The following is a 25557-nucleotide window of genomic DNA, read 5'->3' as shown; positions in this document are numbered from 1 at the left end:
CTCACAGAAGATGCAAAACACCTATTATCTATGAAGAAGATACATTGTTGCAGATTAAACCCGACAGTACAACTTTTAAATGTCTTTACGTGAGTTAAATCCACCTTTAATGTGATCTATAATATAACTCTGGTGGGGGCCATTCTGCTCCATAGTAAATACTTTAACATGTGATGATTTTAAGTATATTTTGACTCAAATAAGATTTTTTTTTAAATACTACTAGTAATAATAACAAATAGGTCTACAAACATGACCCTGTGTGTGTGTGTGCGTGTGTGTGTGTGCGTGTGTGAACCCGAAGCCCGGTTGCTCATCAGCTGGTCTAAATATAAAACTCAGGCGTAAGTGTTGCACTTTAGTTAAATGTTTGCCACTTCTGCAGAACGGATCATTTGCATGGCGGTGACCCAGCGTGCGAGCGGAGCGCTGCCTGTACAATGACACCATTGTACCTGATAACACACACGGGAGGCCGAGCAGAACCGGTGAACAGGACATTCATATGCAATCAAAAAACAAAAAGCTGTCAGACGTTTTTTTTTATTATTTCCTCTGTAGATTTCCGATCTGGTGATATATATATATACTAAGTACAATTTCACTCACATTGTGATTATAATAGAGAAGAGTGTTTTTATTCACAGCTGAAACAATTCCCTTATCAGTGTGTTCACCTCAGTGGAGTGGCTTTATCTGACGTAGCCTACTTAACATCTTGTAAAAAACAGTGAAAATATACTCAAGTGGTCCAATGTACAAACGCATATATGTACAAATGCACACAAATAACTGGCGTGCGAGCGGGGCCCCTCCATCCCTAAACAAACACCGCTTTCTGGTGCCTCTTTCACACCAGCGTGGGCATCATGCCCGCGTTGAGGTGGTGTGTGTACTGGAAGGAGGCGGAGGGGTGCAGCGGGGATGGCGACGGGATGAGGTGCGGCGCGTGGCCGTAGGTGAGCAGCGACCCGGGGCCGAGGGAGAAGGGCCCGCAGTCGTCGCCCAGGGACGGCGGCTGAGTCGTATCCGAGTAGGCCTCGAACGCGGCCGCCTTCTTGCTCTTCTTGTTCTTGTTGGACACTTTCCTGTTGCGCGTCTGAATGCTGTCCTTCTTCATGGCGAGGGGCCGGTTGACCTTGGGGACGAGAAACGTGGGGAAACCCAGAGTTCCTTTTTTACAAGCAGATTTCGTGGGGGAGAAGAAAAAAAGGGGGAATATGAACCGTGCGAGTATTAAACGACGGACTCACGTTGTGCAGTTTGAAGTAGAGTCCGCAGGCGTTGCACACGGGCTCTCCGTTGGCGTTGCGCCTCCACAGCGTCGTGGTGCTCGTGTGACAGTTGGCACACAGCGTGCCGGCCCGCTTGCTGACAATCTGAAACCACGGGAAAAAATACATAAATAAATCTGGCTTTGGCAAGGATTTCGTTGAATGTTTCGCCATATTGTGTTTTGTCCAGGAAGGTCTCCGTGGGGTCGTACCAGTCTCTTCTTGGGCCGGATTAGCGGTCTGTTCTGGCCGTTCATCTTGTGGTACAGTCCACAGGCGTTGCACAAGTAGTGGCCGGTACCGTCCCGACGCCACAGAGGCGTGGCCGTGGCGCCACAGTTCACACACTCTCTGGCCTCTGTTCAAAATCCAAAGGTGAATATTGCATTATTTAGTATATTTATGTGCATTTAAGAGACAGACCTTCCTTGAAATGAACGAGGCAATAATTTGAAACGGATTCCGTCATCTTATCCAAAGATCCTTCGTTGACTGATGCAGTAAAGAGGGATTTGCTCGGTTGCCATGGCATTGCAGATGTTCAAATGTCCATTTCTCACTTTAGGGACTTCTTGCCCATGTTCAACGTTTGGGCTTAACATTTGACCATCTGGACAACCTAGTGCCATATCTCAGCTTTAGAATGAAGTTTCAATCTTAAATGTCTGTATTCGTGGATCATAAACCGGTCTGAAATCAGAGGAAACAGCCAATCTTCTCACCTGGAGTGGATATCCTCATCTTACTGCGGAGCTTAGGGGAGAATGAAGGGCTGATCCATGCTCCGGGGCTGGAGTAGAGGGCAGCGGAGTTGTAGTCTTGTTGGCCTGTCATGTACGAGCTGTAGGGGCTCAGCAGGTGCGGGTGGCAGTGTGACGACGGAGCGTACACACTCCCAGTAGCAGGGGTCAGATTCAGGAAACTGCTGCCGGCCCCCGACCCCCCCAGCGGGCTGAGGCGCTCGGCCTTCAGGGCCTCCTGGAGCCGGGGGCTCTCCCTGCCCTCTCTGCTCGGAGACAGGTATCCGTCTCTGGAGGGGCTGAAGGAGGGGGTGACACAGGGGGTGTAGAGGGAGGTCGGGGTGTGCGAGTGCAGCGGGGTCTTGGCGAGGGGGCTGCTGCTCCAGGCGGAGGCCGGGTGGCCGTAGGCCGAGCTCAGGGCCCCCGGCCCGTCCAGCAGCTGGAGGTTGCTGAGGAGGCCGGGTGAGGTGAACGCCGGTCGAACTTTGGAAAGACAGAACAGATTAAAGTCAGATCATGTTTTGGAGGCTGGAGAAGATCGGAAGGGTCGACCGCCGGCCGGGGAGCACTCACCCGAGCTGTGTCTGTAGGCGGGCGGCGCTCGGCTGTGGCTCGGAGTGGAGAAGAAGGAGGGCAGGCCGCTGTAGTCTGAGTCCTGGCCGGAGAAGAAGACTTCCCCCTCTTCTCCTGGAGGCAGGAGGCCGGGCTCAGAGGAGAAACCGGCCAGAGGATCGGAGATGAGCAGAGCCGGAGAAGCCCAGTGGGACTGCTCGGACAAATCCTCCATGCTGACAGATGCACCTGCGGCGCGACCATAGCGGGCATGTGAGAAACCAACAGCGCTTTGAGACTTCTTTCAAAAGCCACAATAACTGTGTCTGATTCCACTGTTTTGATTCCGGCCTGCGTTATTATCGCCACACTCCGCTCTTCAAATCAACCAATGCAACTCGAAGTTATCAGGGACGCGATCTCTCGACAGCAGGCTTCTTCAAACTTCCTTTTCTAGGATCCTCATTTGACTGCGGCTGAAAGTAAAAACTAAAAATATCTGGGTCTATAAATGTCGCGATGCAGCCAGTGACCAAACGGTTACCCGGTGGCCTTTCTACAATACGTGTGCCAGTTAGGAGAATGTAACGGACATGTCCTCGGAGACGCCCTGAACAAACAGCACTCCACTTAAACCACACACACACACACACACACACACACACACTAACAACAGTGAAATTATTAGCAGCAGCCCCTGTCACACTGCTGCAAAGATTATGTGACATTTTCACACCAGCCTTCTCAATTTGTGAGGGATGTTCTCATTTGATCATTTTTCCCGTGGTGGTGAATAACTCATGATACGCTGTTTAGTCGTATAGAGTAGACGACCATTCAACGAACTAAAAATATTAATTTTTTTAAAAGAAGACCGCTTTGTAAAAAACGCTGAAACTTGAGAAGAAAAAATAAAATAAGAATTATGAAAGCGCACAATGTCAAATCGATTTCTTTGAGCGCTGCAAAAGCACTCAGGAACCCTTGTTGCTCCATATCTTCAGAGGAAAGAGAAAGAGGAAAGAGAAGAGGCTGATGGCGTCTGATAAAGTCTGAGAAAAATCTGATAGACGGCGTTATTATAATGCTAAATTTACCCGCTGATACAACGCGGCCCTGAACGCGTCTGATTCATAGAAACCCGTCGGACTAGAAGTGTGAGAGAGTGTAAGAACACGGCCGAGTGTGAAGGACCATCACACTTATAGAAGCCACTGAGCAGCCAGTGATGAAAACAGGCGGAAATAATCCCATTTAGATTTAATCATTAAAAAAACGAAATCATCGTGATTGAGAAGATGAATGGATTTAAATTGGATATAAACGACTTGATGGTCGTCATGATGACACAGACCCATGGCAATATGTATTGAAGGAAGAACCGCAAATAAAAAACGACGAGATGATAACAATAATGGTATGAAGAAAAGCTGGAATCTGTCTCGGCCCCCCCCCCCCCCCCAAAGCAAAGTCTTCACACCTCTACAAGTCACACCAAGCAACACATGGCCTGAGGTAAAAGCTCAGCAGTGAAAGTTTCACAAAGACAGATATTCATATTCTCTACTCAGCCAACCGGATTATATTCTGGTGCCGGCAGAAGAACCGGAACCAAGAGGAGACAGAGAGCCGTAGGGGGTCACCTACCTGAGTGGATGTGAGCGGTGTCGGCCTCGGGGGTCTTAATGTGTGGAGCAGGTGGACCGTCTGTCTCACTATGACACCACCGCCGGCTACAAGAACAACTTCTCCTCCCAGCAGCAAAGTTTAGGGCTAGGAGACAGTCCGTGGGAGGGGTCGGGGGGGACAACGTTTGGAAGACACTCCTCTTTGGGCCAGAGAGAAGAAAAACCACTAATGAGGGCATGATATGACATATTTAAAACTCTCAAAAGTAAAATCATTTCAAACTGTGCAATTCATCCAACCAGTAAAGTGTTTGTCTCGTCGACGTCTCATTTTGATGCGGAGGTTAAAGGTGCCCTCTTTAAATCTTCGTTCCCCCTGCTCTTCCTTTGTGGGCCGGCAGCGGACTGATAACAGCCTTGTGTCTGATGATGCACACACTATTAGCCACAATCGAACAATTAGTTGTGGCTGATAGAAAGAAACATGTGACTGGGTTCATATTTCTAAGATTTTCATGCGTGACCAGATATGCGCGCTTCAATGTAAAATAGAGGCGGAAGAGCAGTGAGCTGTTCATGAAATGTGCATACGGACCCCCGATGAGACCGATTTAGTAATGCAAATCGAGGAGAGGAGCTGCGGTCATGGGGGGGGGGGGGGGGGGGTCGATATGGTCTGGAGGGGGGATATGGTCTGGACGCGGTCTGGACGCGGTCTGGACGCGGTCTGGACGCGGTCTGGACGCGGTCTGGACGCGGCCCGGCCCCGCACAAGCCCGTCACTGTGCCGGCCATTTGGTAGTCAAAGCAGATCCTCGACTTTCCTCCCTCTTTGTTCATTTTACAGTTTTCAGGGAAATCAGGGGGGGAGAGAAAAAACTGTTGGGAATTAATTGAGGCCTTTAAAAAAAAAAAAAAAAGAGTCATTTAAAACGAATGATGTAGCGAGGTGCGAGATGCACCGCGTGAGTCGGGTCAGATGCAAATCGATGGAGGTCACGTTTGTAAATGAGTCACCGGGCATGAACGTCTCCTGCACTCACAGAGACCAACCCGTAGAAGAACCGGGTTCAGAAGAACCGGGTTCAGAGCGAGTCCACAGAACTTTAGACCAGATCAGGGATCAGGAAATACAGACAGGTATTGAGAGGTGTGGAAGTCGTCCACTAATGACCACTAAGGCTCCCCTGTGACCCGTGTGGTTATCAGGATGGCATTGTTTGCGGTATTTGCACAGAATTATGATATTTAGTTCATTTTTAAGAAGTGTAATTGACTGATTAATGAATAAAGTCAATCTGAAAGTGTGGGTGCGGGCTCGGTTATCCAGCAAGTGGATGTATTAACTGCATTGTTGGAAGGAGGCCGCTGTGGCGAAGTTCTTTAGAGCGATATTTGAAGCATCTCGCCTCTGTTTATGTTCCAGCCTGGTTTATGGTCTGTACGCTTGTTGCTGCTGCCCCAGACAGAAGGCCCTGGGTTTGAAGCATACAGGTGAATGAAAACTCAAAGGTGCCTCTATGTGTGAACCGTGCCCTTCCTCTCTCCCAGTGCATGCTGGGTAGGCTCCAAGCTGAACAGAATACTGAGAACATATGGAAAGATGGTTGCCGAGGCTAATTTTTGTGTGTGTGTTATCTACTTTTCACTCGCTTTTGTGAATGTTTTTCACGTGCGCTTTTGAAAGAGCACGCCAGCCCGTGTGAACGAGAGTGGCATCGCGCGACGGAAAGAGTGAGACGAGGTCTGTGAGGCAGCGCGGACAGCTGGGCAGGGATGTGGCTGCTGCCTCTCAGAGGGACGGGCTGCTCGGCTCTGATAAGAGGTTATCAAGATGAAAGGAGGAGGCCAGGAATTATAGGGCAGCGGCGCTCTATAACACACACACACACACACACACACACAGAGGGGGACATTGCAGCAGGTTTGTGGTCGTGTAAGTCATAAACCTGCATACCCACACACACGCACACACACACACACACACACACACACGACATGCCCACTCTGGAGACGGTATCTCGACAGGAGCAGTTTGAGCTGACCCCGGAGCATCTTGACGGACAGTTTGGAGGTTGGAGGTCGTAGCCGGGTGACGGATGGTGCTGCTGTGTGTCACCGGTGGACTTCAGGGACAGTGTTCTAATTCCCAAGAAACAGGCTTTTGTGTAGGCGGTGGTCTTATCTCTGCCCCGCAGGAGAGCACACACACACACACACACACACACACACACACACACGCACACACACGCACGCACACGCACACACACACTGTTCTCTCCCTCATTTTTGTTTTGCCCCTGTGTACCTCATCAGTTACTCACATTAGTCAACACATAACTGATATCCACGTGGTCTTCTTTCCCGTGATGTTTGGTGCATCAGGCAGTGTGTTGCGTGTGTGAGTGTGTTGTGTCTCCTGCAATGACTAATAAAGTTGGGTGGTTGAGCTTGGCCCTCCACTGTCATTCACTGAGGTGTCATAGAGCTTTTTTATATTCATGATTTTGTGTAAAAAGCATGTGAGCGTTACCTCAACGTGTGTAGAACATTCCTCTCTTTTTTACTTTGGTATTTTGGTCATTCATTTTTCTAGTTCAACCGGAGTGTTTTTCTATAATGTATTTATTCATGTCGATGTGTCAATAGTAATCTAACTATACTTTATGGCATTATTCCAACCCCCTAACATCCCGTTTGTTTCCCTTTTCTTTACCATTAAGTAGCTTTTAGGTTGTTACACTCTTTGTCTGACTGTATCATATAATACAGTAGTTAGTTTCAGCTCTTGGTTTCAGCTTCATGATGTTTACACCGAGTGAAACGTTTAAAAACCAAGACAACATGTTTTTCATTTATTTATTTTACAGGAAGTCCCACTGAGATCCAAAACCTCTTTTATTAGAGAGGCCTGGTGAAGGCAGCACATTAAATTACATCTTATATAAACATTTACAATTAAATACATGAAATGGAAATAATCTAGACGACACGTGTGTCCCCTTATAAACATTACATATCCTTCTTTTTCATTCATGGTGAGATATCATAACATTTTGCATCTCAACAAAAATATAAAACACAGATCTGTGTGTTTGAACATTGTTTGGGTGCACGGGTGTGTTATTGCTATAGGATCTTTTGTGGTATATAAAGTTGTTAAACATAATAAAATGTTCCAATATATTCAAAAGTTGTATTGTGATATTTGTCATACTGAAAGATTTGAAAGAAAGTATTGTATTTTATGAATGCAGATTCATTGAAACCTTTTGAGAGGAAAAGGAAAAATGTGAGTAAATATGAGTATTTGAACTTCTTCTTCTCTGATGACTTTTCTGTCTGTTTACTTCCAATATTGAGGATTTTCCCGAGCGTTAAATAAAGAAGCTTCACATTCAGTTGAAAAATAAAGATGAAAAACAACGAATAACCTCAAATATTGTACTGTAGATACAACCACCTGCACGGCTCCAGCAGAAAGGAAATCCTGTCTGAAAGGTGAGGCCTATACTTCCCCCTAGTGGCACATCAACACATTATCAAATATCATCTGCAGGAGATTACAGTAATTTATTTTAATTAAAAAATTACTGATTTACTGTGTCGTTAAAAAATCAGAGCAGATGATTTTTTCTTCAGAATCAAGTAGATTTATTTAATAAATTCACACTTGAATCTTTTATACGACTGCATCTCCTAAAATTTAAAAAAAAGTATTAAATTAAGATATTTGTTGTGCTTCAATTTCCGCAGAACGATATACATGGCAAAACAAAACAAAACATTAAAAAAAAGATAAGCGCAGGTAACATCTATCTGTGTGTTTTATAATTATCTGAGTATTATATTTTGTTTCCAGCCTCTTTAGACTTTTATTCTGAAATCATCTGTACCTTTGTGGTGCGACTCACACCGGTCAGAGGTCAGCTAAGTGCCAACCAGACAAAGCAGCTGTTTTATGGTGCCTTCGTGGTCTGTAGGAAATAGTGTAATTTCCCCCGGACATGACAGCGAACAATGAAGCAAAGTGACACTTGTGGAGTTTGGGTAGTTGGACACTAAAGTGCTTCGTTGGCTACATGAACATTTTCAATTAAAAGTGCATTAAGTACGAGTACAAAATAATACAGGTTCATAAATTCCTACATTCTACAAACGACGACATATCGTGGACATTCAATTCAATTGTGATGCAAATATGTTTAGACTCAGACGTGTTTGAACTGTAGGCCACCGGTGTGGGTTTTTATTTATTTCCCCAAACCATAATTTGATTCCTCGAGGGCTTTTGAAATCCTCAAACTACAGAGGTGGCAGCTTTCCGAGGAGCTCTTGAAGGCGCCAGCGGCTGAAGCTCAGGTGCAAACAGAACCTGAACCGACCTGAACATGAACGACAGGAAAAGTCCGCTGACACTGAAAATAATCCTGATCGGAAGCTCCGGGTAACGTCGACGAGCCTTTTATTAATATCACGTTGTACACTTTTTATCTCGCTGCACTTCAGCAGTTTCACTTTCATTTACTCCATAATCTGTGGGTTTGAGCAATGATGTCTGTAATTGTTAAACATATAATTAAAAATATATATTATATATTCTAAGAGAAAGTATTGTATTTTATGAATGTATTAGAGTCATTACAACTTTTTTTAATTAGTACATTCTGAGAGGAAAAGTTGAAGAAAAATTCCAATGCAATGAGATAAAAAGGTGAAACCTAAATATATATATATATATATATATATATATATATATATATATATGTATATATATATAGCCTAAATGTCTCTGAGTGCGTTACACCTTTAACCAATGAGCGTGTGTGTGTGTTGACACAGGGTGGGGAAATCCTCCTTCATGAACAGGTACGTGAATCACCGCTTCACCAAAATGTACCGGGCCACGGTGGGGACGGACTTCCTCTCCAAAACGATCAACGTAGACGGGGACGCGGTCACCCTTCAGGTAGCGCCACCTGTCCACCTGTTCACATGTCCACCTCTCCACCTGTCCACCTGTCCACCTGTCCACCTGTCCACCTGTTCACATGTCCACCTGTCCACCTGTCCACCTGTTCACATGTCCACCTGTCCACCTGTTCACATGTCCAGCTCTCCACATGTCCACCTGTCCAGCTCTCCACATGTCCACCTGTCCACCTGTTCACATGTCCACCTGTCCACCTGTCCACCTGTTCACATGTCCACCTGTCCACCTGTTCACATGTCCACCTGTCCACCTGTCCACCTGTCCACCTGTTCACATGTCCACCTGTCCACCTGTCCACCTGTTCACATGTCCACCTGTCCACCTGTTCACATGTCCAGCTCTCCACATGTCCACCTGTCCAGCTCTCCACATGTCCACCTGTCCACCTGTTCACATGTCCACCTGTTCACATGTCCACCTCTCCACCTGTTCACATGTCCACCTCTCCACATGTCCACCTGTTCACATGTCCACCTCTCCACCTGTTCACATGTCCACCTCTCCACATGTCCACCTCTCCACATGTCCACCTGTTCACATGTCCACCTCTCCACATGTCCACATGTCCACCTCTCCACATGTCCACCTGTCCACCTGTTCACATGTCCACCTCTCCACATGTCCACCTGTTCACATGTCCACCTCTCCACATGTTTACCTGTCCACATGTCCACCTCTCCACATGTCCACCTGTTCACATGTCTACCTCTCCACCTGTTTACATGTCCACCTGTCCACATGTCTACCTCTCCACCTGTCCACCTCTCCACCTGTCCACCTGTCCACATGTCCACCTCTCCACCTGTTCACATGTCTACCTCTCCACCTGTTTACATGTCCACCTGTCCACATGTCTACCTGTCCACCTCTCCACCTGTCCACATGTCCACCTCTCCACCTGTTCACATGTCTACCTCTCCACCTGTCCACATGTCCACCTCTCCACCTGTCCTCCACCTGTCCTCCACGGTGACGCGCAGTGCTGCTGATGCTATAACATGTGCGTTCATCTCCCCTCAGATCTGGGACACGGCAGGGACGGAGAGGTTCCAGTCTCTGGGCACTCCTCTGTACAGGGCAGCCCACTGCTGCATGCTGGTGTTCGACGTCACATCCGCGGCCAGTTTCTCCGCTCTGGAGCAGTGGAGGATGGAGTTCCTGGTCCAGGGCGAGCCTCAGGACCCTCAACACTTCCCCTTCATTGTGCTGGGCAACAAGACTGACCTCAGCACCCGCGAGGTCAGCCGGTGTGTCAAAGAGTTGTGCAAGAGGGGGGAAAGGAAACGAGAGGGGGGTTAACGGGTGTCTTCTGAAAGGTGATAAAAGCATCAGTATTTAAAAAGAAATAATGAAATCAGACTCTTTCGTGGCAGGGATTTATAAAAATCAAGCCGGCCTTTTCATGACATTGAGAAAATAGTTGGCAGATTGATCAATAATGAAAATAAGGCCCGGTAATCATCCTTTTAAACATAAATACATCTATCGACGGTTCCTTTACAAACGTAAGTACAAAGCAGCTTCCACCACCTGTGAGCTGTAATATCTGCCTTTTTAGAATGCAATTCAAAGTGTGCAGGGCAGCTGTTGTTTACAGCTTTATGATAATGAAATTATTATTCCAACACCCTGGTCATCAGTGTGATGCTCTGTGACGCAGGTGTCGGCCAGCAGGGCCCTGCAGTGGTGCGTGGAGGTGGGCGCCGAGTACTTCGAAGGGAGCGCGAGAGACGGCGTGGACGTGGAGAGGCCGTTCCTGGCAGCCGCTCGCAGCGCCGTGCAACAGGTGAGCCCGGCACTTTTCAAACCCGAAAGAAAAAGATGCAGCACCTCTTTATTTTTTGTATTTTTTTTTTATGTTTAACATGTTTATTTTTTGATGATAAAAGATACATTACTCCCTACAGTACAAAAAACACACATTGGAAAATACAGGACATTTCCAGATAACCTGCAAACAGCCGAGAGAAACTCGCAACACCTGCGAGTGCTGAGAGCAGCACTCGTCCCAGTCGGGGAGGGAAAGTTCAGAGAGACCTCGGCACTGCTGATGATGACCTATCTAACGAGGGTGCAAAAATAGTGACCCGGCAAAGGTACTGTGGAAGGAAAGGACACAATTGTATACCACGTAGAGAGAGAGAGAGAGAGGAACAAACTCAGTAAAGTTTTTTTTTTTTTCTTGTTTTCGAGAACCTTCAGCTTATGGTCTAACTTAAGGCATCACTACTAAATTACACTGTGTTTTGCATGCATGTCTAGTTTTTGTTCAACAGACACACTGACACACACACACACAAAAATGATGAATGCATATGAAGAGTTTGAAATCGGGAGGAACCCACAAAACATGGAAAAAAAACAAACAAACAAAAAAAACACTCCCCCCCCACCCCCCCCCCAAAAAAAAGGCGCCAGCCAGAAGAAAACATGGCGTGCGGAAAAACCTCGGGCTCGGATCTCCCCGGCCGTTACCGTGACAACTGAAACCGCCCTTACAAAGCAGATATACACTCACGTCCAGAAACCACCTCCCTGTACAACTTCTCACATTGTAATGAAAATAGCAGTGAATCAGCTCGACAGAAGCAAATTAGAACCATCAGGGAGACTATATATATATATATATATTTATATGTATATATATATATTTGTTTCTTTTATAAGTAAAGACACAAAAGGCAATCAAGAGATGACCAACATGTAAAAACAGTTTTGTTACAGGTAATTTATATAAAAGGCCAAGATGTTGTCGTGTTTTTGTTTGTTTTATTCTTGCTCTATGAACGAACTAATTTACAAGTGAGTACACTCCAGCTATGTAAGCCTTTTCTCCCCGAGACATCCCCATTCCAAGATGCACGGTTTAACACATCATAGTAAGCTGCACACCATCTGTAGTCTGAAATACAGAGCCGTGGAAGGAAAACAAATTAAAATTTATTAAATGGATTCACATACATCAAATAGGATGGGGGGGGGGGGGGGGGGGAGAATATGTCGACTAATATAATTTGCCATTTCTAAAAAAAAAAAGAAAAAATTAAAGAGGTGAGCATGAAAAAAAGCGTAGGACAACTGATCGGGATATTTGGGTGGGCGAGGGGGCGAGGGGGGTGTCGGGCAGCGAGAGGTACGAAAAAGAGATCGGATGTTGTTTTCATCACACCCCGTGAAAAACTCCATGTTTGGCAAACAAAGCAACACAAGCATTGAGAAGTAAACAAAGTAAAAACTCTCCCTGGGTCCAAAGTTCCCTTCAGTCCTATAAACCTCCGAGGGTTCTACGATGGAACAAATGCAAAAAGTCTTTCTCTTTCACCACCGTCTGTGAACAAGAACACACAACCAACTTGAATGAAGATTTCTTTTCTTTTTAAAAATAGAGTGGCGACCGCAACACAGCCACCGATCTTCCCACGAACACAAACTTATGGGGATGAACAACTGTTAAAAAGTGATGTTTTTTTTTTTTGTTTGTTTAAAATGCACAACATACAGACACACAGGAGGAAAAAAGGAAGAAGAAGAAAAAAAAAAAAAGCTTAAAAAATACAAAAATAAACTACACAAAAGATCTTCTGCGTCATTGCTTGCTAATTTTTTGGGAAGATTTTGACGATTGTGTGTGTGTGTGTGTGTGTGTGTGTGTGTGCTGCAAGTCTCAGTCCTAGCAATGTCTGTCATTCATTCTCTACAAATCTCTTCGTCATTCTCTTTTTTTGTTGTTTTTTTTGTGTGTGTCCACTTTGAAGTGTCTGCCACCAGTCCTCCTCTTGGGGGTAAAAAGCGCAGTGATGACATTTACAGGAGACCCAAGTCCAGCACGATGAATACAGACTTGGTTCTCGATGAAGCAAATTTGTTTTTGAAAAAAAAAAAAAAAAAAAAGGGAAAAAGAATGATGTCCTCTGTCGTTGAGGACAAGTGCTTTATTTGTATCCATACCGATTTTTTCCTCTTATCTAAACTAATGCCTCCACAGCTTTCTTTTTCTTTTTTTTTTTCCAACACTGTACATCATTTCGTGTAGTCTCTCTCTACATCCCCCCAGGATTCACAAAACAAGACAAAAAGGTAACAATGAGCTCAGGCTGGCTCCCAGTTCTCTACTCTGCTTTAACTACTGAAACAAGCCAAAAATAGATGTTAAACGATGGGAGGGGGATGTGACTGAAAAAAGATAATGTGCTTCTAAGTTTGCGTTGCTCTAGAAATAGTACAACCAACAGAACGAGGAGGAAGGAGGGTTTTTATCTACAGAAACATCTCTCAGATTGACTTTCATCTCGGCTTCATACGCTTGTTCTGCCTCCTTTGCCGTCTTGGTCTGAGACTTGAAGGGTGGAGGATGAGATTAGGATGAGGATGAGGAGGTGGAGGCGGGGTGAAGGTCAGTCTTCCTGATAAAAAGGACAGCGAGTGGAAAAAAGGACAAAAGACAGGGGGAGGGGTGGGGGTGGTGGGGTGGGGGGGCTCTGGGCAACCTCACTGGTCCGTCCTCGCTTTCTTTGGACCAGTAGCCTTACTGCAAGAGCACACACACACATAACAAGAATAAGTATTGCATGTGTTCATTTTAATGTATTCATCAGCGCCGTATCAATGGTGCACCGGATGGAGACACTACTCACGTATCAGGGGAGGTGCCGGGTCTTTTGGCGGCCGGTTTTGCAGAGGCGGCATCTTTGCCGGATTCTAAAAAAAAAAGAGCATAAAAACAGTTGAAACGCATCCAACGACAATTAATTGCTCACAGACAAGAATAAAGACATCTGATAATTAAGTTTGTGACAGCGCACCTTGCAGCCATCGCACTTGGGTGGCGGGACCGTAGCCCTTCTCATTGCGGGCGGCAATGCGGAAGATGATGGCCGGCTTGGTGGTGTAGTCGATGTGGGCGTTGGAGAGGCTGGACGACTGCACCAAGCAAGAGGGGTTGGGTCCACAGTACACGCGCATGAAGGCCAGCTGTGCCGGGGTGGAGGCCTTGGCCTCGGCGGTCTGGTTGCTCTGGATCGCCAGGTACACAGAGTACTCGATGATCTTCCCCGACGTCACCGAGGGCGGCTCCCAGGTCAAGTGGGCGCCATCTGGGCTCTGCATCGGGACAGTGGACGATTACTACTCGGTGCCCGGGAGCACGGCTCAGTGGAACAGCTGGTGCCGTCGACATTTTTTTGTGTACACACACACACACACACACACACACACACACGAGGAAAGCGGTGTTTACCTTGCTGATTTTGATGGCACAAGGTGCCCCTGGGAAGCCTGGTAGGCAAGTCTTGAAAGCAGAAATCTCGGAGAAAGCGCCGCGACCGCAAGCGTTGATTCCAGCCACACGGAACTTGTAAGCCGTGCCGGGCTGCAGCTCCATTTTCTTCATCTGGCCGTAGTCTGGCATGACGCCAGAGTCATCCTGCCAAACACAACACAGGTCAGAGATGCACCGAGCACTCCGACGTCAAGTCATCGAAGCGTGAGAGGAGCCTCCTGAGAAACTTACATCTCCTTGAGAATTGTCTCCTGGCATATAGAAGTGGGTGACCACCATGTTGGTCACTTTAACAATTCCAACATCAAACCACTGGTTCTCTTTTTTTGCAACAGGCTTCACTGGAGTTGGCTGAGGAGCTTGTTTCTGGAAGAAAACAAAACAAACAAAAGAGGTAAACGGTTACATTTCTCCTGTTTGACAAAGCTGGACCAGCCGGATGTTGTCCAATACCGCACCTCTCCCTCGATCCCATTGGCGACCTCTGCTAGAGCGGCGGCTGCCTGCAGCTTCGCTGGACTGGCCACCGATACAGAGGGTGCAAATGTGCTCGATGGAGCAAGTGCTGTGGAAGGATAAGGAATAGGCAATCTTGGTTTAAAAGACATCTAAAGTAAACATCTAAAAGTAAAGTAAAAGAAGCAATCGCTCTTACTCTCAGCTGTGGCACGTGGCAGCAGTGACGCCACGGCACTGGTGACGGCCGCGGCCATCTCATTGTGCCCGTTGCTCTCGACAGAGGGGTCGTTGAGGCTGTCAGCGGGGGCGAGGCCCTCAGTGGGCACGCTCGAGTCCACGGCGGCCTGCTGTGCGGCAGCCTGAGCCTCCTGCAGCTGCAGCTGTTGCTGCTGATGGACCAGCGCTGCGAGTTCCTGCTGGGTCAACATGATGGGGATGCTGGTGGGCTGCTGGCTCTCTCCGGTGGCATTGCCCTCATCTATGAAACAGAGAAGATGTAAGAATTGAGACATCGAGAGTATGACTACATGAATCCTCCCATGCCCTTTCCCCACTTTACTAGACAGCCAGGACACTACATTTAAAAAACAAGTTTGCAGAGAGGTCCGACTATACGATGGCTGAACTCACTCATGACTGCTTGCTGGGCTGCCTGCAGGACGGCCTGGATAGCGAGGGCTTGGGCTTCTTCCGTGGCTGCTGCCTGAGCGGCGGCCTCCGCTGCTGCAGTCACAGCTAGCTCCTCGTCCGACAGCCCGGTCACCATGAGAGTGGCACCCTGACCCTCAGACATCAGCTCCGAGGGTAGATTCATGGCCGTAGCTGTGGCTGCTCCTCCCTGGGAGAACACATTACAGGTCATACATGCACTCTATAACTCTTCGGTTGGACCGGCTTTGTGTGACATCACTGTTATTCACCTCTGCTTGTGTTTCCATCGCGGTGGCTGCCCCCTCTGCAGCTTCTGCTGACGTCGTTTCATCAGTTTGCATGGGTTCCTCCGTGGAGCCGGCAGCGGTACTCACGCCCTCTGTGATTGACGAGATCGACTGGAGAGAAACAAAAGATTTAAAAAAAACATACAGATTGGTCGCAACGGGAAATTATGTTTCAGGAAGACATTGGCCGAGATTACCACAATTTAGCAGCGGTTGTTAGATCGCTTATTATTAATTTTGCTGGTGTATTAGTGCATTTCTTACAGGTACAGAGGGTCCAGGGGCTGGTGTGGACTGAGTGACAGTAGTGATGGCCCTGCCCTGAGCCGTGGTAACCATGCCAACTGTTGCTGCTGCTGTCGCTGCTGCTGCTGTTGCTGCTGCTGCTGTCGCTGCTGCTGCTGCAGCAGCGGTGGTGGTGGTGGCCACCTCTGGGCTGCTGGTACCTTCCGCTCCCTCCTCTGTCTGCTGGGCTTCTGACGAACACAAACACATAATTTAAGTTAGACTTGAAACCAATACATTTATTTCAGAATCAATTCAATTTAAATGCACTTGGGTGTACTCGTGCCTTCGCCTGTCTCCATGCTGCAGGTGGCAGTGGTGGCTGTGTTGGTGGTCCCAGTTTCGTGTGTTTCACAGGGCGGGTTGGAGCACACCCTCTGGACTTGGCCTGCCGCAGTGCTGGTCTGGTCGCCGCCAATGCTGGAGGTGGCCGTGGACGGGGTGTTGGTGGTCCCCGTCTCGTGCGTTTCGCAGGGCGGGTTGGAGCACACCCTCTGCACGGTGCTCGTCTGGCCTGCGTTCATGGTAGAGGACGACTGGGTGGCTGTGTTGGTGGTGCCCGTCACGTGGGTCTCACAGGGTGGGTTGGAGCACGGCGGCTGGACTCCTCCCATGTTAGACGACGCTGTGGTAGCCGTGTTAGTTGTCCCGGTTTCGTGGGTCTCGCACGGCGGGTTGGAGCATACACGCGGCGCAGACATGTTTGATGATGCAGTTGTGGCCGTGTTAGTGGTCCCCGTCTCGTGGGTCTCGCAGGGCGGGTTAGAACAGACCGGTCCTGCTCCCATTGCAGCTGAGGAGGTGGTGGCTGTGTTGGTGGTCCCCGTCTCGTGGGTCTCGCAGGGCGGGTTAGAACAGACCGGTCCTGCTCCCATTGCAGCTGAGGAGGTGGTGGCTGTGTTGGTGGTTCCCGTCTCGTGGGTCTCGCAGGGCGGGTTAGAACAGACCTGTCCTGCTCCCATTGCAGCTGAGGAGGTGGTGGCTGTGTTGGTGGTTCCCGTCTCGTGGGTCTCGCAGGGCGGGTTGGAGCAGACCAGGGTGACGGTCCCAGAGCCTTCTCCAGCTGCTCCAGCATCAGTAGAGCTGGGCTGCTCTGAGGTTGGTGAAGCCAGGATGGACACGGGTAGATCCTGCACTGGTTGAGCTTCTACACCACTGGGAGTTGTGATCAGAGTCACCTGGGTGGGCTGGTTCTAGGCAGAAGACAGTAAATCAATTTAAGTTATCTGTAAGTCTTACAGCTCAAAAGGAAGCCCTTTTATAGTCTCTCTCGAACTCTCATCCAATTGTTTTTTTAAAAGCAGTAGCATTGCCATGTAGTAACAGAAATGGGCATTAGCACAACCCAACTTTTAACTTAGTGATTACAACCGTACAGCACATGCTGTTGCCATGACGATCACACTGCTAAACACAACCCGATGGACAACAATCTGCAGGGTCTTACTTGCACCGTCATGGTGGAGGAGGGCAATGTGGAGGCAGAAGTCAGGTTGGTCTGAGCAGCTGAGACAGTTATGGCAGCTGGGCTGATGACCTGGCTGGACAGGGTGGCGATGGTTCCCAGTGTGGTGATGGGGGTGACCAGAGAGGCGTTGGAACTGTCCACCGTGCCTCCGGCGAGGCTCGAGGAGACTGTGCCAGTGACCGTCCCAAGAGTGGCAATACCTGGAAGGAAGACACGTGGCATTAAAAAGATGTAAACCAAAAACGGGTCAAAGTATATTGTACAAAGATCATATTAATGTAATCTAATAATAAAAAGCATTAAAAACAAAAATCACAAATACGCAGTCATTCTTACCAGTAGTCCCCTTGACAACCAGAGTGGTGACAGTGGGCTTAACGGCAGATACCGTCACTGGTGTGACAAGTCGAACGCCACCGACTGTGCTCATAGGCACGGTGCGCAGAATCGTTCCCGGTTGCCCGTGAGCACCCTTCAGAACCACCTAGAAACACACAATTCAGGGTCAGTCTGCTCACGTGCAACATAAATGACGATGGCTAGAAAGACTGCTGCCAGATTACCTGTGTCAGTCCCTGTTGGCCGGCTGCAGTGGCAAGTTTGGGCATGGCGGTGATGATTTTACCAGGAGTTCCAGTGGTCATCATTTTGGTGGTGAGGATTGTGATCGGCGTTTTCATGCCTGCACTGGTGGTCACACCTGCAAGGACCAACGCACGTATGCCTCAAGTTAATTTACATCCGATTATGCCAACTCAAGATCTGGATGGATGAAAATCCAACCAGCAAAAAGCTTGTGAACCCTTTGCTTCAACATCCCTTCTGTTGTTGTACTGATCTCAGTCATAAACTTGCAGGCCGTTGTGTTATGTAATTAGGAACGTGAACTTGCGTGAGTTTAGACCTGCAGCTCCAGCCTGGCCCATGATGGCCGACATGGGGATGGTCTTGATAATGGTGGTGCCCTGCTTAGTGGTAGCCGGAGACACGCCGCTGATGTTGAGGATCGTGGGCTTATTTCCTGCGCCTCCAGCCTGGGAGGTGGTGATGATGGTTGTGGGCTTGCCATCTGCGGAGGTCACCAGCTTCAGGATGGTGCCGGCCGGGAGGGCACCCTTTGACTGGGGAGACGGGCACAAGTTATGCAAACCATTTGGAGAAAGGCATCTGTTGCCTGTCTCAGGAGTTTTAAGCTACCTCCTGTTTTGTTTTTTTCAGCAGTCGCACATATAGCTGACCTGTATGAGCTGTGCGAGAGGGTTATTGGAAGCCTGGCCTGTGATGGTTGATGTCTGCGGCTTGGTTTGTACCACAGACATCATCTTGCCGAGGTTGGAGATCTGCCAACACAAGAGAGACTCGAGTTCACGAGTCGCCAGAAAACATTGGACAGCACTGGGAGTTCAGTGGGAAGCTGGACCACTGGCGGCTCTACAAATCACTCCAGCACTAACTGACCACGAGTCATGCAAATCACTCACAGCATGCATGCATGCTTTTTTTCTTAGTAGAATCCACCAACAGTCACTGTCGTCCAACATTTACTCCCTCCCCCGTTAGATAAAGCTCAGTGCATGTTGTCACAATCATGGGACAAGACATAAATAACCAAAAACATGTGAAAAATGCAATTTACAGAACCCACAATTTACAGCATGCATGTGAAATCACCAACGGGTGCGTGGTGGTTTAAATTGTGCTACAGAATTTCCACATCGTCCTACCAGAGTGCCACCGCTCCCCATGGTGAGTGGACTCTTGACCAGGGTGATGGTCTTGGTGACTCCTCCCACCACAGTGGTTACCACCTGGGCCTGCTGGGCCACTGTGACTGCACCAGACTTGTGCACAGTGATGATTGGTCTGGTGGTGGTGGGGGAGGACTGAGTCGCCGTGCCCACCTGGGCTGCAGCAGTCTTCAGCATCCGGGTGGCCGGGTTACTGACCTACAAGCACAACGTGATTTTCAGAATTGACCCAGGACAGGCAGAACGCACAGAATATTAGAAATGAGAATGTTTAGTGAGATCTGTACCATGAGTGGAGAAGCCATCTTCATTGTGGTTGTGCCCGGGGAAACGGCTACTGTTTTGAGAATGGTGGCACCTGCAGGAACATTGAGGAGAGTGCCTGCAGAAGAGGGCGGGATCTTCTGTGTTGCTGCAGCGGCTGCAGCCAAAGCTGCCATGCCACTCATCTGAGGGCTACCCCCAATTGGCTGAAAAAACAACAACAACAAAACACATTATTAGCCACATGCACTCGCCTGATAATGATATTTACTGTAGAAATAATCTTTAATATGATAAAAATGCAGTGCAAAATTGCCGGTCGTACCGTTCCTTGGACGGTCTGGGCAGGCACTACCATACGAACACCTGGTGGAAGGGATGTCAAAGTGACGGGGGATTTCCCAGGCTGGCTGGGGCGGACTGTGACAATAGACGTGCCCGTGGCAGACTGTTGAGCTGCAACCTTCAAGACAGCTGGAACACAAGGGAACCGATGGTCAGACTTTATGTGCAGTGTTTTTGCAGTCTCTGAGTTTTCTGGGTTTGGTTATGACGATGGATTTGGAAGCGTTGGAAAAGAGGAATCATTGGTCACGGGCGTTCCAATACCTGTCTGGGTTAGGCTCTGAGCAGAGAGGGCTACAGCAGCCGGTGCAGGGCTCTTTGGGGTGTTCAAAGGCTGCACGGGGCTGGCACTCATGACTGGCGAGGCTGCAGCTGGAGTTGCAGGGATGTCATATTTCTGCAGCTGCAGTAAGTAGGTGTCGGCAGTTGAGACGGCACCCCAGCTCACCTCAAGAGAGTTTGTGTTGGCACGGACTAACTGGACCCTGGCAGGGGCGTGTGGCCGCTCTGGGGAGGTGGAGGACAATACATTTAACAACAATGACACTATTTGACAAGCTGATCCACAGAAGTCCCTTTAAATGACAAAGCCGTGTTAACGCGACACGTACCTGTTTCCAGGTACCAGAGGTCTTTACAACAGACTTGGTTGTTCCACGCTTTACGATAACCGTCGCGGCCGCTCCATACATAGAGTCTAGAATTGATGGCCACAGCACAGTGGCCAGCACGGGCCCTCGGGATGTTGTCTTCAAGCGTGTCCATCAACACCGTCTCCCAACACATGCCGTCTACAGACATACACGAAGTACAAACGTTAACTCCAGTGAAGGTCGTTTTACTCAAAACTTCTTCCAAGTGAAACTAAGTGTCATAAATACAGAGTTAGACTCACCTAGATTTAGGCAGGCGAGAGTGTTTGTGCACTTCCACTCCTTCTCGTGTGTGGCCACTTTGACGTCGTCCATTACCAAAGGAACCCATCCTCCAAAAACATACATTCTGCAAAATGAGAAGAAAAAAGGAATCAGTGAGGTGAAAGTGAATTGCTGCCATCAAACACGGCCCGATCTTCTGGGAGTTCGGACGTGATTAAATACAACATTCCATGTGTTATTGCTTCGGTGGCGCAGTCGTCTCACTTGTTTGTGATGGTGGTGGCAGAGTGAAGACTTCTGGGGAGCGGTGCCGTGCCGCTTACTGATGGTTTGTTCCATGTCAGGGTATCTGGAGACACGGACCAGCAGCAGAATGTTACACAAAAGCCCCTTTGTATTTTGACGTGCAACCAGATACATTAAAATACCTCGAGTAAGGCATGTTCTCACACATGACTGACAAACTTTTAGACCTCTCTGAAAAGTGTGGTACTCTCAGTGTGATGATGGTCGAATTGGGTATAAATAGCAGCACTTTCTCTCCGAGTGGTATAATTTTTCTATGCCCACTTGTACAAACATACCAATATCAAGTGTCCACAGATCTCCAAGGCGACAACCACTCATTCCTCCGTAGATTATGAGGCGAGATTTCCTGCTCGTCTTTTCCGTGTATACAACAGCAGTGTGGCTCTCACGAGGAGGAGGCAGAACGCCGTATGTGATTGGGATATCCCAGCCAACCACGCTGGAGCCCGCGCGAAGCTCAAGTGTGTACAGATCATTCAGGTATCTGAAAAGGACCGATGAAGACAGAAGTCACAATCTAGCTCGTTAGAGTTGGAGCTCGAGCATCTCGTGCAGCAAAAGGCCATGCCGGTAAAAACGTATGTACCTGGGAATGTTGTTTTTTGGGTCTTCGCTGTCATTGGCTAGTCCACCAAACAGGTAGCACTTGTTGCCAACCAGCGAGAAGCTGTGGCCAAGACGAGGGCAAGGAGGGGGACCGTTCTTCGGGTTTTTTGCTTTCAACTTTTTCCATTCCCATCTGCTGGCCTGTAACAAAAAACATGGTCAAGACGAAATGTTATCATCCGGTGTCGGCAGAAACGGTAACAAACTCAAGTTGACCTCATTGCCTATTCTGGCAATCTGATATGGCTTTTATCTTTGTTATTTTATTTTCCACTTAATATTGATCCATTTCATTTTCCAGTGACTGAAAATCATCTGGACTCTGGTTGACAAAACCTGATTGGAAAATATCTATTTTATGTGAGAACCAGAAACAGAACATATTTACAATTTAAAATATCCTTCATTGTGCAGACTGAAGCTTTTGAAGTGGTGCAGAATAACTTGGGCCGATTAGCATCACATTCAGTCAATTGCTGAAACTTAGCGAATCCTCTGAATCATTCATTATTTTTTATGAGTACATTTACATTAACATGCACAACAGTGTAATTTACAAGTAATAATGCTGGATTTAATTTGTTTTATTTGACTTGTTCCTCTGCTTATGTAAAAAGCTACACCATAACATTAAAACTATATCTTTGCCAGTAAAACTCTTTTTCTACATCAACAATCTCTCCCGAATGAAAATGTGCACTTTGCTTTAATCTATAAAAAAATATATATATATATATATATGTGTAAACGGTTTGTTTGTATTGTAAAACATATTCATCTCCATTTCATGCTTGAATAAGTTTCAACGACAGCCATTTCAAATATAACTATACAATTGTGAACACATCAAAACAATTGCATCGTCTCAATGTAAGATACAAATGTGGGTTCATGTTTTTTCATTACCTGTAGCTCATAGAGATCATTGCTGTACTTTCCGTACTCCACCATTCCACCGAACACCAGCAATCTGGTGCCGTCACAGACAAAACCATATGCAGCACAACCAGGGGGGATATCACCACGGACCGCTGGGATAAACCACTGGTTCGTTGCTAGAAATGAAAAACACAATGACGATGGGGGTTAACAGCTGAGGCTCATGACCTAAACATGGCTTAATGTTATGACCTAAACATGGCTGTGAACTGCTGGAAGAACCCTGAAACAACCCTCCTATGAGCGTTAAACATAAACCCAAATCGGCATTTAATGATAGGGATACATGAAGAAAATGTGCTGAATTTGTCTGTCCTTATTGGTTTATGTGCAGGAAATTGGGGCACAAGGATATACTTAAACCAACCAGCATCATCCATTTTATTTTAGCCCGCCTTTTTTAACGTGCACGTGCACCCCGTCTCCGGTAGAGGGGGCCACATTTAATCCGTCACGGACTTGCTTGGCCTGCTGAGGCCTGTACGCCACACAGTTCTGCACATCACGAATCGGTCTTTAGACACAACGTAGATCCGTTTAGGGCGAAGACTCAACGTGAGAAAAAGAGTTGCATGTTATTTCACATCTGCGGAGTTCAACGCGGTGCTTTGCTGCAACGAATACTCGGTAAAGTTTGACATGCAGTGTGTGTGTGTGTGTGTCTTACCAGTGTTGTATACATGCAATTCATCCACAATCCCTTCGTTTCCACCGCCAAAGACAACCATAAGCTCCTTTATAGCAACAGCTCGGTGCCCATGCCTGGGCCGGGGAACGGGACCGGACCATCCGAGGACCCGTTTCCACCGCGGCTGCAGAACCGACGCTGTGGTCCCAGACACCGCGGAGCCAGTGACAGACATGATTCTGTCAAAGAGAATAATTACACAACATTACACTTGACTGCTGAAGTAACTGTGGTGTTCCCGAGTTAACCACTCCGGAAACTCATCCGCAGGAACCGACTGTGCCGCGTAACGTCGGCTAACTTTAAACACTGTTTGTGCGGTCGTTGTGTGCCAGCTAATGCTCGCTTGTGTTAGCAGCTAGCTGTTGGTTATTGAACACAATCAATCCAAAACGCATATAAAAACGTGGAGACCGAGCTTGAGTTCAATTGCTGGTTTATAGCTCATACTGTTTGTTTGACGATGCAGCCGTGCTGATAAATACATCGAATCTTTCATAGAGTTGTGTCTTAGTTGTTTCTAACCATTGAATTCCACCCATGGAAGCCGCCATCTTGTAACCAAACAAACCGCCGCTAACGCGACTGCCCGTCTGAAAAATGGCGGAAGCGAACGAAAAAGAAAAATAGATGAAAGCTAGCCGGCCACACAAGCGAAGAAACGCACTAAATATAAAAACAAACACAATGAAATGGTAGTACGCCAACAAAGCAGAACCTCACGTAGTCGCGCCACAAACGTAATCCACAGTTAGAGCTGTGAACAAGAGTCGGCTATTTTCATGCCTCTCTGGGAGTCGCCATATTGTAGCTAACGAGCCTAGCATTATCTACAGTCAGTTTAACGTAATTAGTAACACTAAATACATACTAGAAGCTTGGTTTAACAGCTTAAGGGGCACGCGCCACAACGGCCACTGGATATCTTGTTGAACTATTCAAACAAATTGAGCCCAATCGTGGTAATCGAATGGATTCTAACGTTAGCTTTAGTCCGTTAGCACTAGCGGCTAGTCGCTGCCCTTAATTTGCACAAGCTAAAAGCGTTAGCTATAAGGCTGGCATCTGTCAGAGCGTCGCCGAATATTACAATTAAATGCAATGTAATTGCGTTATATTATGAAATGCACATTTTACCTGATACAAGTGTAGTTGCAACAACGGTCTTAAAACGCAGCTAAACGGAGTGAAACTGCATAAACAGAGTGTTATTATGTTTCATGCCGTCTCTGGAAGCAGCCATCTTTTCGACAATCGGCCTAGTTCTACAGCTCCCACAAGAAAAATGGCCGGGCGGTCTGCCACAACAAAACATAACAAACCGAAAAAGGCGCAAATATTTCCGAATTTCACTTACTTATTTCGATGCAGAAATTGCAAAAACACGCGTATGTGGTCTTATCTTGAGGCAATAATCCAAATTCATTCGATTTTTGAAGAAGTATTTCCTCTCATGCCTGCCTGGAAGCTGCCATCTTCTTGACAACCAGAGGCGGAGGAAAATGGAAGAGAGTTGGCGTCACCCAAAGTAAACATGGCGACGGAGACCCTGCTCACTAACCATTTCCGACAGAAACGCATAACGTTTTTTGTCACTTGCCATTTTAAATAGGCGAAGGATGCTCTGCGTCGCGAGGTGCTTTTGGAAACGATTGAAATCGATGGAAACTAAACATATGACGGGTTTCAGAAATTTACAACAACTTGTGTTATAGCACTCGGCTTATTGTCCCTTAGTAAAGATGGCGACATCCGCGCTGAAACCACTTTTATTTTAATATTGAAGGTGATGCTGATTTTATTCCGCTGTATACCTACTTAGATATGCCTGTACATGCACACTAATAGTGTAAACACACTTATTTACAGATTAGCGCTCACATGCAGGCTACTCTGCAGTTACCACGCCCACACCCATCGTTAGTGCGCCCTCCTCTGATACAAGTACTGCATTACTGTCCACATCTCTCTTCAAAACAGTTCATGTTCACATTTCATCTCCAATCTCCAGTTCGGTTTATGTTTTGTCAGTACACTGAAATAGTCTTATTTTACAAGATATTAATTGTTGATGTAAAATCAAATACATAGTATTCATTATTGCTTCAATGCTAAATAGAAATTTAAAAAAGAAGCCATCTAATGCATATTTAAATGACTGCATG

General features: G+C 47.3%; 3 protein-coding genes across 5 annotated transcripts; 1 reads left to right on the top strand and 2 right to left on the bottom strand.

Annotated features, from left to right (window-relative positions):
- Positions 1 to 526: 526 nt before the first annotated feature.
- gata1a (GATA binding protein 1a) lies at positions 527 to 4506 on the bottom strand. The gene is made up of 6 exons (XM_034533509.1): positions 4214 to 4506; positions 2588 to 2815; positions 1997 to 2497; positions 1487 to 1632; positions 1254 to 1379; positions 527 to 1138 (listed from the first exon to the last, which is right to left on the bottom strand). Exons 1-6 carry the CDS (start codon positions 4431 to 4433, stop codon positions 851 to 853), a joined length of 1509 nt encoding a protein of 502 aa, XP_034389400.1. The 5' UTR covers positions 4434 to 4506; the 3' UTR covers positions 527 to 850.
- Positions 4507 to 8515: 4009 nt separating this feature from the next.
- On the top strand, positions 8516 to 11583 carry si:dkey-13a21.4 (uncharacterized protein LOC494576 homolog). 2 transcript variants are annotated; one of them, XM_034531926.1, is made up of 5 exons: positions 8516 to 8641; positions 9037 to 9163; positions 10208 to 10426; positions 10848 to 10973; positions 11095 to 11583. In XM_034531926.1, the coding sequence occupies exons 1-5, from the start codon at positions 8586 to 8588 to the stop codon at positions 11179 to 11181; spliced, it is 615 nt and encodes a 204-aa protein (XP_034387817.1). In that variant the 5' UTR covers positions 8516 to 8585; the 3' UTR covers positions 11182 to 11583. The 2 variants fall into 2 exon arrangements, with proteins under 2 accessions (XP_034387817.1, XP_034387818.1); XM_034531927.1 differs by having other exon boundaries at positions 10208 to 10434.
- An 865-nt stretch (positions 11584 to 12448) lies between these two features.
- Positions 12449 to 25250, bottom strand: hcfc1a (host cell factor C1a). Of its 2 annotated transcripts, none has more exons than XM_034531925.1 (28): positions 24750 to 25250; positions 23372 to 23571; positions 22672 to 22820; positions 21746 to 21906; positions 21435 to 21643; positions 21115 to 21199; positions 20868 to 20974; positions 20584 to 20763; positions 20237 to 20479; positions 19953 to 20101; positions 19651 to 19833; positions 19340 to 19561; positions 18854 to 18955; positions 18520 to 18736; positions 18179 to 18315; positions 17952 to 18099; positions 17595 to 17815; positions 16434 to 17340; positions 16127 to 16338; positions 15845 to 15973; positions 15555 to 15762; positions 15121 to 15402; positions 14924 to 15030; positions 14697 to 14831; positions 14424 to 14609; positions 13990 to 14287; positions 13822 to 13885; positions 12449 to 13715 (listed from the first exon to the last, which is right to left on the bottom strand). In XM_034531925.1, the coding sequence occupies exons 2-28, from the start codon at positions 23565 to 23567 to the stop codon at positions 13676 to 13678; spliced, it is 5277 nt and encodes a 1758-aa protein (XP_034387816.1). In that variant the 5' UTR covers positions 23568 to 23571; positions 24750 to 25250; the 3' UTR covers positions 12449 to 13675. The 2 variants fall into 2 exon arrangements, with proteins under 2 accessions (XP_034387816.1, XP_034387815.1); XM_034531924.1 differs by having other exon boundaries at positions 18508 to 18736; positions 24750 to 24983.
- Between the last annotated feature and the right edge of the window lie 307 nt (positions 25251 to 25557).

Source organism: Cyclopterus lumpus, chromosome 5 (assembly GCF_009769545.1).
Source record: "Cyclopterus lumpus isolate fCycLum1 chromosome 5, fCycLum1.pri, whole genome shotgun sequence".
NCBI classification, from domain to species: Eukaryota; Metazoa; Chordata; class Actinopteri; order Perciformes; family Cyclopteridae; genus Cyclopterus; species Cyclopterus lumpus.
The sequence above is the reverse complement of the archived record's forward strand: the minus strand, read 5'-3'. Positions and strand labels throughout refer to the sequence as shown.

Coding starts and splice junctions, on each gene's coding strand:
- gata1a (XM_034533509.1), bottom strand. CDS start 4,433: ATGCCCTCATTAGTGGTTTTTCTTCTCTCTGGCCCAAAGAGGAGTGTC. Junction 2,816..4,213: donor CACCGCTCACATCCACTCAG/GTAGGTGACCCC, acceptor GTCGCGCCGCAG/GTGCATCTGTCAGCATGGAG. Junction 1,380..1,486: donor TCCGGCCCAAGAAGAGACTG/GTACGACCCCAC, acceptor CCGTGGTTTCAG/ATTGTCAGCAAGCGGGCCGG.
- si:dkey-13a21.4 (XM_034531926.1), top strand. CDS start 8,586: ATGAACGACAGGAAAAGTCCGCTGACACTGAAAATAATCCTGATCGGA. Junction 9,164..10,207: donor GGGACGCGGTCACCCTTCAG/GTAGCGCCACCT, acceptor ATCTCCCCTCAG/ATCTGGGACACGGCAGGGAC. Junction 10,974..11,094: donor CTCGCAGCGCCGTGCAACAG/GTGAGCCCGGCA, acceptor TACTCCCTACAG/TACAAAAAACACACATTGGA.
- hcfc1a (XM_034531924.1), bottom strand. CDS start 23,567: ATGTCTGTCACTGGCTCCGCGGTGTCTGGGACCACAGCGTCGGTTCTG. Junction 20,480..20,583: donor CCTCTGGTACCTGGAAACAG/GTACGTGTCGCG, acceptor CCACCTCCCCAG/AGCGGCCACACGCCCCTGCC. Junction 20,102..20,236: donor TCAGAGCCTAACCCAGACAG/GTATTGGAACGC, acceptor CTTGTGTTCCAG/CTGTCTTGAAGGTTGCAGCT.